Genomic DNA, 18,269 nt, shown 5'->3' on the forward strand with positions numbered 1-18,269 from the left:
GTTGTTCTGGGTTGATTTTAAGTGATCAGTATATTGCGAGATGGCAAGTCTTTACTCGTTCCTTGTAATAACAGTTACCTTCTTTTCCAAATATCCCAGCCCCTGTCTTGTTTTCTGTTGATGCTACAGTCCTGCTATGTAATGCTACGTATTTGACTGCTGATTTCTTTTCCAATTGCAGGGGGCAGGGGCTGTAAAAAAGCTTCTGCATCTAAACAACTCACTATGAAATCACAAAACACAGTTTCCATAATTCTTCTGTATTCAAATAAATTCTCAAATCACAACTGATAATTAACAAAGCTTTTCAAACAATGTGTTTGTACATGATGCTTCAGTGCTTGTCCACAACTATAAGTTCATACTTAACTACTTAACTTGAGATAGCATAGCATAGAGTCCAAATAACAACTTTCATTTTTCTTTAGTGCTTGACCATTGTCATCAGGCCCCTTTCATGTTTGGAGTCCACAGCACCCCCAAAGCCCACCTGCTAAGGGTAAGTGGCCCCTCATTGGCCAGTCCGAATTACACATATGTTGTCTCTTTCTAGTATCTGCACATAAATTCCAACAAACCTGGGCAAAGTGGATGCTCTTTATGCTACTACTAATTAAAGTCACACTTTTCACATGCACGTCTTTCAGCAGTCTAGTAAAGGGTAAGTGAGACGTATTGCTGTGCTTTATAGCAACATTCACCATACAATGTGCTGTCACAAACCAGTGCAAAAAATCTTGTTGGTTGCTCTGGAAGTGAGTCAAACATAGTTTGGACATTTCCATTCTGATACATTTTTTATCTTGCATTAAGAATTGCAGCACCCACCTAACAGACAAGTTTCTCATGTTCAGTTCTACTGGCAAAATGTGATGTGCCCATTCAGGTGACATCCTTACAGCTTCAGCAATTTTTCCCACTTTCAGTCGGCACTCCTCCATGACAATTTTATGCATTTTCCCAATAATTTCTGGGGTAGTAGCGTATCTTGGCTGACCACAGCACAGACATAATCTAAGCTGTCCTGATAATGTTTAAACTCTTTTGTCCACCTGGCAGTATTTGAATATGAAGGAGCGGAGTTCCCCAGTGTGTTCTGAAAGCCAGCATTAATTTCCTTTTTCTGTCATTCTTTTCTTTATCAAGCACTTAATCACTGCTTGAATCTCAGTTTTTCCATCTTCACAAATAACTACACAAGAACAACAACAGTGGGAGATACTTGTATCACAGAGCTCCACCCAGAGTGTGCATGCGCGCGCGCGCGCGCGCTCACACACACACACACACACACACACACACACACACACACACACACACACACTCTCTCTCACTCTCTCTCTCTCTCTCTCTCTCTCTCTCTCTCTGCGTGTTTCCTTATGAAGGATGACCTGTTATGCAGGAATTTCGTTGCAGTAGTTCTGACACCTGGTGGTGATTCCGTGTACTTTTAAAACCACTCTTGCTTCACCTGGTATTTGTCATTCATATTTGTTGTGTCTTATGTAAATTACTTGAGACAAAGTGTACCACCTCATGGCAACAATCTGTCCCATTTCAACTGTTATGAATTATCCCTTATGAAGGAATAATGTGTTTATGTGTTGATGAAACAATGTCAAAGATTTATGTGTTGTGGGAACAATAAGGCACTCACTAATTCCATAAAAGTGGTGAACATTTGGGCAGTAGGCCAGTGGAAACACCTATTCATCCAAGAGACCCTTGGAAGAGTGCCTCCCTGATCAGGTATCATTAAAAGAAAAGTACTGTAAAAGAATATGCCTAGCATGTCAAAATGTATGAATAGCCATTAAGTGGCAAGAAGGTACATTCAAAAAGGGTACATCCTTTGGCATCCAAAGAGCTTCAGAAGTTTAGGTGCTTCCCTAAAATCAGTCAAAAGACTGAAGTACAATTAAAAGCTAAGAGAAAAGGGAGATGTTAGGAAAACACCAGAGAGCGAGAGTGGGAGAGCAGAGGTAGCAGGCGAATAAGACTTAATAATAAAAAACACAATAAAATGATGATAGTGGAAAAATAATGACAGTTGAAAAGAGGAGGTGGTTTATGTTAATGGAGATTAAGTTCAGAAGAGTATTGGGATGCAAAGATATGTTGCAGGGTAAGTTCCCCTCTCAGAGTGGAGGATCACTATACTTCGTTTGTCATAAGAATAAACCTGATGTAAACAAACACAAACGCTATGATTGGTCAGCAGCCATAGCTCTCGTAAACTGTTGTTGTTGCTCCACTCTTGGAAGTAGGTGCCACTTATGTATGTATGTATGTATGTATGTATGTATGTATGTATCAAAACATGTGGTGCATGCTAAAAATCTTTTCAGTGACAAATCTAAAGTGTTCAGTGAGAAAGATTTACGTGAGCAACGATAAGAATGTTATGAAAACAAACACTCCAAACTGACATTTCACATAAGTCACATCCAATGAAAATCTGTAACGCAACCATCTGTGTGTGGCATGCTTATAATTATGTATTATTTATATTTTAGGACAATTAATCTGTAAAAAAAATGCACCACATGTTGTAAGGAAAGCATGTAAACCGTCTGAAGATGAATCACAATGATTCGAAACTGGTAACAGTACCCTGTGAATAAAGGAACTGAAAGTAAATTTGTGGCTGGTTGCTGCCAAACACCATAAACATTTGTCTTCGTATAACAGCCATGGTCTCCAACCATGCCATCATATGACAAAATTGCAAATCATTGAATATTTTGAAATGGGTAGCTGACGGGTTCTACCTCCTGCAGCTTTACAGGGCATTTTTCAGATAGATTATGGGAGCATGGTTTGTGGATCAACATGCACCTCCTATCTCAAGATGTTAGATGCTGCCTACCATGAGGGCATTCGGATATCAACTGGAACCTATCGGACTGGCCCAGTTCAGACACCTTGTGCCGAGGCCAGTGAAATACCACTCCAGATTTGGCACCAATCCTTCTGGCTTGACAGGCCCTGAAAATCTTTGCATTGCCTCAGTCATCAGCAATAAATCTGGCCACCCATCTCAAGTCTGAGCGGCTGTTCAGGAATAGGCCCCATATGACCAAACCATTTATGATATGTGCTACTGACTGTCTCACAGATATATCGTAGATATGCAGCCAGGGATAGAACGAATTGCTACACTGGTGTCTTCAGAGGCCCAAAATAATTGTAAGCTTGATGCAGTTCTATAAACATGCGCCCCAGAGTACATTTTACATAATTTATTTTTATCAGTTTTAAGTATATACCATGGTTTTATCATTGTATATACTGATGGCACTCAGCACAGGAATGCACTCACTATGTTCTCTAATGGGGTACTTTCCAAGTACACCTTCCAGAACATTACAGATTATAATGTGGATTATGAATGCACTGGATTGAATCCAGATCATCACAGTGTGAAGTTTCTCAGCTACTCAGACTGATTCAGTGCATTACAAGCAATCCACCAAATGTATCCAGTAGACCTGTTGACTTAGATCATGCACGACACACAGCAGATTCCACACCAAGAGGGAGGAGGTGGTGTTTTGTTGTGTACTTGTACATGTCAGTATTGTTAGTATACAGGGTAATGCCATAGCTGACAATGAAGCCAAAGAAACATCTAGCGATGTTGTGCATCGATGTACCTTGTATGCCATCATCTCATTGACAAAAGAATTGTGCGTCCCAAGTGGTGACCAACAAACTGCGGTCACTTGTATTGACCACACAAGCTTGGTGGACTCATGCCAGCCACACAGGTAGAAGGAAGTGCTGCTCACTAGTCTCTGAATAGGACACTAACACATGGTTTCCTCTTCCAATGGGAGGATCCACCACTCTGTGAAGTTTGTGGTGATCTCTTTCCAGTTCAGCATGTTTCGGCTAAGTGTGTTTTACATACTGACAGTAGAGCAACCCCCAGTTTGGCAAGATATCTGCCCTCCACCATCGCTGATACTGACACCAATGCAATACTGGCACTGAAATTTTGTAAATTGCTGTGCCTCATCCATAAAGTGCTGGGGAGGAGAGGTCAACATGCTCTGGTTGGATAGCTTGCCCAGGCAGTTTGACATTTTTATTAAATGGGTTTCATTTCAATAGTTCAATTAATAATGAGAGTATTTTTTTTATAATTGCTAGGTGGTGTGTCAGACACTATAATCAACTCCATCTGTGAGGACAGCCTTCGTGCCCCCCCCCCCCCCCCCCCCCAGCAAATGGCATGCTGACATTTCATAATGGTGCTGATAACTATGCTGTTGGGTGCCCCACACTCAACATCATCATCATCATCAGATAGTTATGATTCCAAATCTCTGAAGTCAGATTAAAATGGAATACTTGTTTCTCTTCGGCCAGTGCCGTTGGGCCCTGATGGCCTGTTTTGGCGGAGGTTTTTTTTCCCTTAATGGGACTGGACCACACACAATGTGCAGTAATAATAATGTCCTCTTATTACCAGAAATAGCACTTCATGATATGTTAAATGAAAAATGAGTAAAATTATGTATAGTCCAGGTAGCTAACAAACTAAAACACAAGCAACATCTGCTAAAGCAAAGAATTTGTTCCTTCTTTCCTTCCTTCCTTCCTTCCTTCATTCATTCATTCATTCATTCATTCATTCTGTCATCCATCAAGTCTTGTAGATATGAACATGAAAATTAATTCAACATGATGACCTCCCAAGTGCAAGCTTATCTTCTTTTGCTTTAGCTTATAGTTCACTGTAGGACTTAAATGTGCCCAAGATCGTTAGCTAGCACTGATCCAGAGCTGTGTTACTGTCAGTGAGAACTTGTGGCCTATAAATGCCTGTAAGTTGTTTAGGTGTCACCATACAGCCTCACACTGTGTCCCCGAACTTAAATAAAAATGAGTTTATATTCATAAAAGAGAGGAATGTGGTTGATTCTCTTAATTAATGTTTGGGCAACCCATAGTTTGAATTTTAAACAGATAGCAATCTGTTTCACCCCACACATCTCAGATGTGAGACAAAAAAGCATTTCATTGGCAGGACACTTAGAAGATGCAACAAGTCTACTAAAGAGACAGCTTACACTACACTCGTTCGTCCTCTGTTAGAATATTGCTGCGCGGTGTGGGATCCTTACCAGTTGGGATTGACGGAGGACATCGAAAGGGTGCATAAAAGGGCAGCTCGTTTTGTATTATCACGTAGTAGGGGAGAGAGTGTGGCAGATATGATACGCGAATTGGGATGGAAGTCATTACAGCAAAGACGTTTTTCGTCGCGGCGAGATCTATTTACGAAATTTCAGTCACCAACTTTCTCTTCCGAACGCAAAAATATTTTGTTGAGCCCAACCTACATAGGTAGGAATGATCATCAAAATAAAATAAGGGAAATCAGAGCTCGAACAAAAAGGTTTAGGTGTTCGTTTTTCCCGCGCGCTGTTCGGGAGTGGAATGGTAGAGAGGTAGTATGATTGTGGTTCGACGAACCCTCTGCCAAGCACTTAAATGTGAATTGCAGAGTAGTGATGTAGATGTAGATGTAGAGGATTTAGCCATAGGAAAAACTGACTAACACTAGAAAGCATGAATTAATGTTTTGCAGAATTGTATGCAGTGGGCCAAAAATGAAATTGTAATTTGCAATTTGGCTAAGTACCAGAATAACTTTTGTCGTTGTTTCCAAGTGCAATAACAAGTAATTTAGAGTCTTGTAAGAAGCTCCCAAAAATGACACAAGTTCTGTCTAACTCTGCATTAATTTTAAACAGTGGAAAATCCAGGATGGAGTAGCGACAATATTATGGAAAGGATAGATTGCTACTCGCTACTTGCTACTTTTAGAGGAGATGTTGAGTCACAGACAGGCACAGCTGGAAAACTGCTTTACACCTGAGGCCACCGAGGCCTTAGTGGCCAGAGACAGTGCTTTTGTGTGTGTGTGTGTGTGTGTGTGTGTGTGTGTGTTTTGTGCTTGCATGAATCTGTGTGTTTTCTATGTTAGAAGAAGGCCTATTGACCAAAAGCTCACGTTTATAGCAGTATTTTTGTTGTACCTGTTTTCAACTCAACATCTGCTCTATATGGGGAGTAACGATCTATCCGTTCCATAATATTTTCGACACTAATTTTATAAGAGATAACTAGTATTACTGTTTTACTTTGTGTATGTCTTTTGGCTCAACAGTTCTCAGTCTGTGGTTGTTTCCTTTGATAGAGCTGTGCATCTAATTAATTAAGATAGCAAAATCCTCATTGGACTTCTGACCTCTAACTAATGGGAAGAACTCCTAATTACAATAGGGACCTCGTAAGTCCTGTTACAATCTCTCATAAGCAACAAATGTCCCTGTTCTGCATGCAAAAATATTAAGTTCCATGCTTTTTCTTTCTTTTATATTCAAATAAAAAGTCAAGTAATTGTGTTTACGCATGACCTCGATCATATATCATATTAATTCTTTGATCACATGCTGTATTAATACTTTGAAATCATGTAATTACGCCGATATTACAGAATATTACAGACTGTAGATATTACCTGCTTTATGCATTTTAAAATGATTTATCCTTTTTCAGCAACTGCGGAGGAAAAGCTTGCTGCAGTTGATTATGAACTGCAAGAAATTGAAGCTAAAATTCAAAGTTTACAGGAGAGAAAAAATGCATTGGCGAAAATGAAAGAAAAACTGAAGGATGAAATGCTTTTGAGGAAAAGCGAGCAGGCAGCAAGTCGTAAATGGGATACAAAAGGTAGGACTGTTCTAAATAATCTAGTTTCAGTACTTGCAAGAGTAATTACTCCTCAAATGAATGGCAGGAAATCCATTCATATTAAACATGGGATTGAGAGAGTTGAACCTTTCCTGACATTAATGTTTTTGTAATACTTAAGAAATTGCTGGCTTTTCAGTGTAAAGCTTTATAAAAAGAAGACAGTATCAGAGGTTTGAAACTTTGTTAAAGAGTCTGTGAGTCCATGATATAGTCAGTACCATGGTTTTCTTTCTCAAAACAGCTACAGTAATACTTCACTGTATTTTAAGTGTATGGGAGAACAGAAAGGTGGAACGAATAATGAAATCCTCCATCTTCTGGTGGAAACTGGCCATCGTATAATTTCTGGTGATGACTGGTGTAGCTTAACTCATCCCATATGCTAAGATAATGCTGACTCAGGGTAAGTTAAACAAACTCAGCAGCCTACTTAGTAAGTAAAAGTGAACAGAGATATATGCAGCCAATGGCACAACTTTGAAGAAGCATTACCACAAAAAACCAGTATGGTTTAAGGGAAACAAGAATGATTACACCAGCTATAAAAACCTCCTACGAGAGTGAAAGAATATTCCACAAGTTGCGCAAACAAAGTAATGGCTCCCGTCAGTTACTCAAATACTATAAAAATTATGTTTCTATCCTGAGGAGTGATAAGACAGGCAAAAGGTTGCACAGTGATGAGTGCCTTGACAAACACAACAACAAAGTAAAAGCAGGTTGGAGTATTATGTAAAGAGAAAGAGGGGAAATCAAAGCATGCACGCAAACATAGAAATTAAACACAACAATAAAGTAGCAAACTAATCTGGAAACTTTGGTGACCACTGCCAGAAAACTCTTTTCAGGCATTAACTAAAAGTAATGCAGTCACAAAATATCAACCAGAAAACTAAAAAATGTGCATGTGCAAAGAGTCAATGTCTTTTAGTACAATCACTAAAGGTAGCAATGAAAAGCCTTCAGAGGGTTAAAAAGTTCTTATGCAGTGGGCTTCGATGATGTTCCAGCGATCGCCAAAAAATGCGGGCATACTATGGTATTGCTGAACCACTAACTCACATCTGTCACTGTTCTTTGCAGGCAAGTAATTTCCCAGAGTCACTGGGAAAGACAAAAATAATTCCCATTTTCTAAAAAAACATGACAAAATGGACATGAACAGTTATTGGCCTACATCTGTAAAATATTTGAGAAAAAAAATTATGCCCAAAAAACTGATGGGCTTCATTGGCAAAAAAGTTGTACTAGCATACATGTACCTCAGCGTGGGTTTAGACACAAGTCTACACAAACAGTTGTATACGGCTGAATTAATATGATACTAGATTCAAAATGATGGAGCACAGCAATCAGTCATCCTTTTCTTTCAGGCTTTATTAAAGCAAATCTGGATTTCAGCTAGTGCCTAGCCATTATCAATGCACACTATTTCATAGTTTCAGTACATGTCCTAGTCCATCAGTCCCCTGTTGTTCGGACTTCTGTCATAATTCTTTCAAGACTACTGTATAATGAAAGTAGGCTTTGCGAAGAACTTGTTTCTCTGCAAAGCCAATGTCCTATCACAGTCATGGAGTGTATCCACATTCCTAATGGAAGGTAACGTGATGGTACTAGATCTTTTGGATGCAAAGTAACCTGCCACAGGCATATTTATAGGTCTGTCAAAGCCTTTCATACAGTGAATAATAAATTATTGCTGCTAAAAATTGAACAGCATGATATTAGAGGACTCGCAAACAAATGGATTGCATCATTCCTAAGCAGTTGTGTACAGGAGGTTCAATGTGACATGCACAGATGACTAACTTATTTCAGCAAATGACATGTTTATCTGGAAGTAAAACAGTCAAGCAAGGTGTGCCTCGGGGCTTGATACTGAGACCTCTTATATTCCTCTTGTATATCAGTAACTTAACTGTGAATATTGATCCCCACCGAACTGTTATATTTGCAGAGGATAGAACTGTTTTCCTTAAAGGGGATAACACAGAATACTGTGAACTTAGCTACTTAGCGACTGAGCCATAAATAGCAGACTAATGATCATTGTTATAAAGAGTGTTTCACTAAGTTTGGCACCACACAAAATACAAACCCAGTCAACTATCTGCAACAATTAATAAGCAACCAATAGAAATTATCACTGAATTCACAGTTGTGGATCTGTGGTTAAAAGATAATCTGAAATGGAATGAATATATTGACCAGACAAATGTTAAAATAAGCACTAGCTGCTATGCCTTAAGTGTGGTGTGAGCATGTACTACTCAGAAAACAGTAAAAAGGGCATACTATACATACATAACAAGTTCACTTAAGGTATAATTTGATATTCCAGGTAATTTTTGAACTGCTCTTATCATTTTCCAAATCAAGAAGAGAACCGTGAGGAACATTAATGAAAGCAAAACTAGAGACTCTGGCAAACCCATTTTTTAGGAAACTGGAAATCCTAACACTACCTTCTTATATATTCTCGAGACTGTAAAATCCTCAAAAAATCTCATAGTGCCAACTGAATGCAGACTGAAGAAAAACAGTGAAATTCACAATCATTACACTATAATATATTCAAACCTGTATTTGTTACATGCTAATACATGACTTTGTTCAAAGGGATAAAGTTCATGGGCCTTCAGCTGTTGAATAAGCACCCCACAAGTGTAAAGCTTATTGAAACTATCCACAATTTTATGGGCCATACTGTATTTGCTGTGGCACTGTTCTTACTTGTAAAGCAATACCTAGAACTGTAAATGTGCTGGTTATGATTAAGTGCAACACATGAACTATCCAGTGAAGCAAATTTTATACAGACTTGTTGCAATATATTGTAAACCATAATTTACCCAGTATAAATATTATCACACCTGTAGCACACTGATGATTTCATATCACATGGACCAAATAAATAGAAGAAATGACACATTGCAGATCATGTGCATAGTCCTTGTGAAACTGAAAAAATATAGATGCATTTGTAACATGAAATACCACACAATGTCTAACATTACGTACATATGTTATAACAGCATATTAATTGCAATTATTTTTTGACAAGTTGTCTTACTTGTTGTCATGCATGTGGAAAAGACTGCAGTGACAATACAGTGTGCCAAGAGATTTTACACAATAGTGCTATGACACATCAAGAGATAAGTGATTAAGTGTGTTAAGTGCTATAACCACTTTTATCAGCTCTTTGTTTTTTGTCTTTGAGTAAGGTAATGGTCTTCTGTAAGTCAAAGGCAGTTCATATATGTTAGTTTTACTAGGAAGGTTCTAAAGTAATAGGGTGGTTTGCCCTTTGCTTATATGTAAATAGCTTTTATAACTATTTATGGAAACACTGACTAAATTTATATATTTTTGTTTGGTCCAGAATTTCCATGGTCAAAACAGCTTGATGAAGCACTGCACAAGGTTTTTGGCCTGACAGACTACCGTTCATTACAGTTGTCTACTATTAATGCTGTTTTGTCAAAGGAAGATGTAATATTAGTTATGCCTACTGGGGGAGGAAAGAGTCTATGTTACCAGTTGCCAGGTGTAGTTTCTAAAGGTAAGGTAGGTAACACTATATTGTTCTGTGTGTTTTTCACTTCTGTCAGTTTATCTTCTTGATCTTTTCGTGTTAATAATGTGGTGAAATATCATAATGCTTTTTGTGTTGTTTAAAAACAGGTTGGTTAATGTGTATTTTCTGTTTTATAAGGTGTTACTCTTGTAGTTTCACCACTAATTGCTCTGATGGAAGACCAGATAATGGCATTAAAGGCTCTGAAAGTGGGAGCAGAGATGTTAACTGCTACAGCTACAAAAGCAGATGTTAACTCTATACAGGCAGTAAGTATACATGATACATCTGATTCAGTTACTGTAAATTGTCAGTCTGTGCTTCAAACAATTAAATAAAATGTGTACGTTTCTGGACGTAGCATGGCATTAAGCTTCTGTAAATAAAATGTTGACATCTGCTAAACTCATACTAAGCTTCTGAAGATTACAAATTAATTTATCAAAACCGGTAAAGCATAAAAAAATTATTTGCAACTGATGACTGAATTTTCTCCTGAAAAAATACATACTATAGTTTCTGTAAATTAGAGCCATGTACAAAATAATATGTATATGTTGTGTTAGTAAATCACAGTGGGCTACTCTCATTTTCAAATTTGTCTTAATGTCAATAGTATTTTTACAGCAGATAGAAAATAAGCATGAAATTTTGCTTAGTTGCAGCAAAGCTGTAGCTTAAGCATTGGGTGTCATTAACCTATAATAAACTAGTGAATTTTACTGAATATTTTCCAAAATGTGTAGTGTACATTATATCTGGCCATTATGCTTTACACTAATAAAATGCCAGATGAATGGAAATTAGTTTTTGAACATTTGTAGAGTGATTGTCACTGCTTAATTGATATTTTGAGTAACTTGGAAACATTGTGTTATTGGAGTGAGTGGTGTGTGTAAAGAAATAAGAATATAAAGCTACTGACATCTGCATCACTGCTCTGCATTCCATATCCAAATGGTTGGCAGAGGTTTTTCGGAACTACTTTTCGATTATTTCTCGACCGTTCCACTCTCAAATAGCACATGAGAAAAATGAAAACCTAAATCTTTCTCTTTATTTTCTATTTATTTTACTATGATGGCCATTTATCCTTACGTATGTGGGAGTCAACAAAATATTTTCACGTTCTGAGGAGAAAGCTGGTGACTGGAATCTTGTGAAAAGATAACTGGTGCAACGAAAAGTGCTTTTGTTTTTCCCATTGCCATCCTGCTCACACGTCATATCCATGAAACTCTCATCCCTATTTCGCGATAATAGAAAATGAGCTGCTCTTCTTCAGCCTTTTTCAATGTCCTCCATCTATCCTTCGTGGTAAGGATTCCATACTAAACAGTAATACTCTAGTAGAGGACAGACAAGCATAGTGTGGAGAGTCTCTTCACTAGGTTTGTTGCATCTTCTAAATGTTCTGCCAATAAAACACAGTCTTTGGTTTCAATTCCCCACAACATTTTCTCTGTGATGTTTCCAATTTAAGTTGTTCACAGTTGTAATCGCTAAGTGTTTGTTTGAAGTGAGATACTTTAGATTTGCACCATTTATCATGTAACGGAAATATAATGGATTCATGTCCACCCCAATAGCTGAATGGTCAGTGTGACGCGCTGCCGTCCTAAGGGACCCAGGTTCAATTCCCGGCTGGGTCGGGGATTTTCTCCACTCAGGGACTGGGTGTTGTGTTGTCTTCATCATCATTTCATCCCCATCCGGCGCACAGGTCGCCCAATGTGGCATCGAATGTAATAAGACGTGCACCTAGGCGGCCGGACCTGTTCCGTAAGGGGCTTCCCGGCCAATGACGCCAAACGCTCATTTCCATCTTTGTACTCAAATGGAGGACCTCACAGTTTTTATTGTTCAGTATCAATTGACACTTTTTGCACCATACAGATATTTTGTTCAAGTTATTTTGTAATTCAAATTGCTCATCTGGTGACCCTACTAGATGATAAATAACAGCATCATCTGCAAGCAATCTAAGAGGGCTGTTCACATAGTCTCCCAGATCATTTGTATAGATAAGGAACAGCAGAGAGCCTATAACATTTCCTTGGGGAATGCCAGTGTAGCTTCTGTTTCCCTTGATGACTTCACTCCAATTAGTAGGAATTATGTCCTTTCTGATGGGAAATCACAAATCCAGTTGCACAGCTGGCAAGCAGTTTGATTAGAAGTCACTTTTGAGGAACAATGCTGAAAGTCTTCTGGACATCTAGAAATATGGAGTGAAATGAGATACCCTCATTACTTCATGTGAATAAAGGGCCAGTTGTGTTTGGGATGAACTGCAAAACACATTTCCCCTGGGGGGGGGGGGGGGGGGGGGGGGGGGCGGGGCAGTTGCAGAGATACGTTATGTGGGACGATGATGCAGTGGAGATACAGTATGAGGCTAGGAAGGGTTTAAGAGAGAGTGCAAAGTAAAAATGGCATGATCTAGACATTACAATGCTTTGTTCTATAAAATAAATTACACTGTTATTACAATCAGAATGCCTTTTATGTACACAGTGTTGCAGGGCTTGTAATTGATTCTCATTTTGAGAATAAGATATTCATATCAGAGTATTTAATTTCTTTGCTAAGTTTTCAGCAGTATAATTCCTCAGAACTACAATTTTCTAGCTAATATGAAAAATACAAAGGTCATTTAGAAAAATTTGTGATTGCACCCAGAGCCGCCATGTTGATAAACTGGAATTCATGTTTATAGTAACAGAGAAGGGGTATGAGGCAATAATGTGGTGCAATTTCAATGTTCTGATGTCAGTTTTTATGTAACAGTTCTAGGAAAAAATGGGAGTGTTAAGATTGCCTCCAACTAATTGTGAGCATCATGCGGTTGTATTTCTATGTTCTCAGAAGCAAACACCAGCAGAGACACCATGAGCTGAGTCATGTGTATCGACCTAACATTATGAGAGTGTGGTCGGAAATAAGGTGCAAGAAATGCAGTGAAGGCTGAACCAACGTGCAAGACAAAGACCATTGTGACTGGCTACTCTGGGAAAATCAGGGGCACTTTTAATTAGAATTTTGACTTTCCGATAAAAATATACGCTGCTCAACCAAATCATTGTGATCACCTAGCTAATAGACAGTTGTCCACCTTTGGCATGGATAACAGCAGCAACACGTCATTGCATGGAAGGAGTGAGCCCTTGGTAGGTCGCTGGAGGGAGTTGGCACACCTGCACACATAAGTTACCTAATTCCTGTAAATTCAGGGGAGGAGGGTGATGAGCTCTGATGCCATGTTCAATGACTTTCCAGATGTATTCGCCCAGGTTCAGATCTGGTAGGTTGGGGGGACCAACACATTAATTGGAAAACACCATTGTTATCGGGACACATGAGCACCATCAAGGTGTGTATGTTGTCTGCAACCAGTGTGCGATGCACCTTGGCCATCATGATACCTTGCACGAGCTCCACTGTACCCATGAATGTCCACGTGAGTGTTCCCCAGAACATAATGGAGCCACCCCTAGCTTGTCTCCGTCCTGCAGTACAGGTGTTAAGGAGCTATTCCCCTGGAAGATGACCGATTTGCGCCCTCCCATTGGCAAGGCGAAGAAGGTAGTGGGATTCGCCAGACCATGCAGATCTCTGCCACTGCGGCAATGTCTAATGCCAATGGTCACATGCCCGTTTTAGCTGTAGTTGCCGGTGTCATGGTGTTAACATGCCCAGCATTAAATCATGATGTTACTTCCGCCACAGTTCGCCTCCTGTCCTGTTTTGCCAGTCTGCCCAGCCTACAATTTTGGACAAAAAGTAATGAGGGGTGGCTGTACGACCCCATGATGTCTGGACGTGGTTTCACCTTGGTTTCGCCACATGTTGAAGACACCACAGCACTCCTCAAACATCCGACAAGTTGTGGAGTTTCCAAAATGCTCGTGCCGAGTCTCTGGGCCATCACGGTCTACCCTCAGTCAAACTTGGAAAGAGTGTGCGACCTCCCCATTCTACACAAGGATAGCATGTTCACTGATACTACATGCACCATGCGTGTGTCTGACTAGCAGTCATTCCTTGCCAGTTGACACTTCTATTACCCAGGTGGGTTTATATTGATAGTAAGTCAGTGGTGATAATCTTCTGACTGATTAGTGTACATCACAGAGTTGAGCAAGACGAGTATTTTTGGGTGGAATGGTCTTCCTCATTGTCAAATGTCTCATCATACATTGTAAAAGCTGCTTGGCCACCTCACGAATTCACCAATAGAACGAAGTTGTTGTTAGCAATGTAAGTTTTTAAATGTTGTTTCCAGAAACTTTTCATAAAGCTCTTTTGTTAGTGTTAATGACTTGAAGCAAGAAACGATGATATTCTTATATTCTTCTTCTGATTTTTTCACGGTACCAGCAACTCGAGGACCAAATTTAGTGCCAGGCTCCTGCATACATAAAAACACAAGGGATAACAGTTTCCATCAAGCAATTAAACTGTACTGTGCTGTGCAACAGTGGATGGTTTGGGAGAGAGTGAGTTTGTTCACCAAAATGGTCTTCGAACTCTTGTAGTTGTGTGTGCTGCTGTACACTGATTCATACTGGCATCCAGTCTGGTCAGTGTTAATTACATAATCAAGGTTGAAGTTTTGAATTATACAGGGTGATTCAGAGAAATGGGAAATATTGAAAGTTGTGTTGGTAGTCATGGGTGATTAGTAGCACTGAATAGAGTATGCATGTCAATGATACCCTGCCATGTAGTTATCACTGATGCTGGGAGTGGTGTGCAATGTGCATCTGCAGTCAAAGCGTTTTACGAGAACAATGATTGTGTTGAGGGGGCACATAGAGAATTCTGCTGTCATTTTAATTTAGTCTGCCATGATTGTGTTCCATCAGCACATACAATTAAAACATGGATATGTAATTTTGAGGAAACTGGTTTGGCAATGAAAAAGAAGCCTCCAGGCTGTGTGCAAATGGTTCATACACTGCACAATATAAAAATTGTTTGAAATGCTGTCATAGGAAGTCCATACCTGTCAATCTGTCGCTACACAGCATCTTTACGGTTGCATAGTTCAAGTGTTCAAAGAATATTAGTGCAAGACTTGTAATGCCATCTACAAGTTGCAGATCGTCCAGGAACTGATAATCAGTGATCATGTTCTGGAGATGCACTTCTGTGAATTAGTGCTTGGAAAGATAATTGAGGACGAGGAGTTTATTAAAAAACTATGAATATCAGATGAAGTCCATTTCCAACTCAGTGGACTTGTTAATAGACTAAATTTTAGATATTGGCACAAGACAGTCTTACGGAACTACACAAGCATTCATAGCACAACCATAAAGTTGCTGTGTGATTGCTATGTCGTCATATTATGCGATAGGCCCTTATTTTTTTGAGGATGAGACTGGCCATGCAGTTTTAGTCACATCATATTGTTCCATCACCATACTGTAAACCTTTCTTGTGGAACAACTTCAGAGATTTCCACACATTAATGGCACAACCTGGTTTCAACAAGATGGATCAAGGTCACACACGTGCAACAATGCGGTTTCTATGTGCTCGTCCAACAGAAATAATGTTCCCTCACTTTATGGTGAATTTCTTCTTCCGCATTCTGGTCCACACACCTTCCCTGTAAAAAAGGAATGATGTTGTTCTTCTGGAATAGCTGTAGTAGAACCAGTAGCATTATATCAATTGAGCAGGAGCAACAAATGCTTTTCAGTATCAGGTTAACTGAGCAATTAATAAAAAGATACTTTGTGTGTGAAAACTTCAATATATTGTTACTTTTTTATACAAAAACACTGTTAAGCCTGTGCTAATCTTAAGTTCTAGTTTCAGCACTCTCAATCAATCATAGTCGCTCGTAATAGCCAGCTTATGGTATTGATTCGAACATGTTACCTGAAAGGATTACAAAATGGATTAACCATGACAGTATTCTCGCTCAAATATTATACAATTTAACCACCAGAAGTGCTCAGCTTGTGGGCACTACTTGTATAACATGCCACAGGGATTTCATGTGTTCAATTTTCTCACATGTCCACATCCACTTTGCAGCACTTCACACTCAAGTTTTAATCATTATTCTGCAAAACCAACACATGTGTTCAGAGATCCTTATATCCACATCTGAACATGATGATGGCTGAGTGCTGAACTGGACCGTAGACTTCACAAAGAAATTCTTTAGCCCACAAAATTCGCTCGTACATACTTTCCTTTGATTGGCTGATACACATCATAGCCAATCTGATCCTAGTATTAAATCGTGCAATCCTGAGTCTTTTACCTTTGACCGATCACAACTTTATACATTTTATGAATAATTTACTAAATGAACAAATTCAGAAAATGCACAGTTATAAAAATAACTCCTCTTTAAATAACAGACTTATTATAATATATTTTTTGTTTCCCCAGTCCCTTAAGCTGGCTAGTTGCGCCTTACAATTTCCCCTGAATATGATTCACTCTCACACTAATGCATACTCAGTTAATAGACACAGCATTATTAATTTCTTATCTTATTTTCCATTCACACCATCATTCATACTAATAAACAAATTAAATTAACAATAATTAATGAAAGTTGTAGTTGTCACAGTAGGGCAGTTTTGTTTCTAAAATATATTTTAACTGCATATTATTTTATAGTATGTAAGATACTGATACCTTTCGACCACAGTCATAACTGCTTGCAGATAGCTACTGGATCAGAGCACAACTGTTATGTGATGGTATGAATCGTTGTAACTATCTGCTTGCTTCGGTCTCATACTTACATAGGTGCGAAGTAAGGCACTGCGCCTTACAGCATGAATATCGATGGCTGCTTTACAACAATTGTTTGGGGAATGTGTAATTTCAGAGAAGTAATTGCTGAAATTCCAGTTGAGATGTTACATCAAAGTGTGAACAAGGTAACGATGAAACTGCAGGAATATTTGCTTAAAGGAGGAGCTCACCTGCAAGATGTCATCTTCAAAAAATAAACTGTACTTTATGTATTCCAAAAAGACATTATGTTTACTACCAAATGATACAGATAAATATTTTTAAAAAATTGTCTTCATGAAATTATATAATTTTCTAAATTCCCAATTTATCTGTATCACTCTGTATGTCTTGTCTGTATATAAAACTTCTCTGCTGCTTCCACCGTTTCTTCAAAACTAGCAACTTCTTTTTTGCTGACAAACTTGGTGATTTTTCACTGCCTTATTGAATGTTCGTGTTTGAAGGCTTTTGTTCAGATATCACTAGCAATAAACTGACATTTTTCTGCTAAATATGGGAATGCGACTGCCATTGCCCATTGTTGTAATGTTCTCATCATTACTTGTTCATAACAGCCTTGTACTTCTTGAAATCTTTACCATGTTTTGGAGCTGATGAATGCAGTTTTGTCATTTCTTGTGCCACCTTGTCCTGTTTCTTTACTCGAAATCTGGAGATTTTTTTCTCCTCCAAGGTTGAAAATTGTGATTTTAGTGATGGGGACTCCCATTTGGGATGGATATCACCAAAACAGATCACTTTCTTCTTATGAACCAGGGGCGCCAGAGTGTGAGAAGTATATTTGTCTGGATCATACTCATCATCATTCATGGCTGTACTTGAAGAAAGAACCTGTTACAAATAAAATAGGACTGCATACAGCAAAAGTGTATGTGGACACATAGAGGAAGAGAGAATGAGAAAATCCACATACCTCTTCATAGAGATTTTGTTCATTTGGTTCAGTGTGTAATATTAAAGCTGTATCATTTACTATGAAATTATCAGTCATAATTTCAGTAACCTGCTCTGCAGTTGCTTGACCTATGGCTGTTGCTGCAGGACCCACAGGTGTGTGAGGATTGTCCGTTATCATGCATTTTTCTTTACGAAATTGAATAAGTGTAACAAAGAGCACTGGTGA

The 18,269-nt window shown here is 38.7% G+C and overlaps 1 protein-coding gene across 5 annotated transcripts in view; it reads left to right on the forward strand.

Annotated features, from left to right (window-relative positions):
* Positions 1-18,269, forward strand: part of LOC124595731 (ATP-dependent DNA helicase Q1-like) — a 137,577-nt gene that overhangs the window by 37,472 nt on the left and 81,836 nt on the right. For 4 of the 5 annotated variants that reach the window (XM_047134602.1, XM_047134603.1, XM_047134604.1 and 1 more), the window contains exons 3-5: positions 6,574-6,747; positions 10,160-10,339; positions 10,493-10,623. In XM_047134602.1, coding sequence (XP_046990558.1) covers positions 6,574-6,747; positions 10,160-10,339; positions 10,493-10,623 — 485 coding nt within the window. Of the gene's footprint in view, positions 1-6,573; positions 6,748-10,159; positions 10,345-10,492; positions 10,624-18,269 lie in introns of those variants that run through there. The other variant, XM_047134606.1, reaches the window with a different exon arrangement.

This window comes from Schistocerca americana, chromosome 2, assembly GCF_021461395.2.
Source record: "Schistocerca americana isolate TAMUIC-IGC-003095 chromosome 2, iqSchAmer2.1, whole genome shotgun sequence".
Lineage (NCBI taxonomy): Eukaryota > Metazoa > Arthropoda > Insecta > Orthoptera > Acrididae > Schistocerca > Schistocerca americana.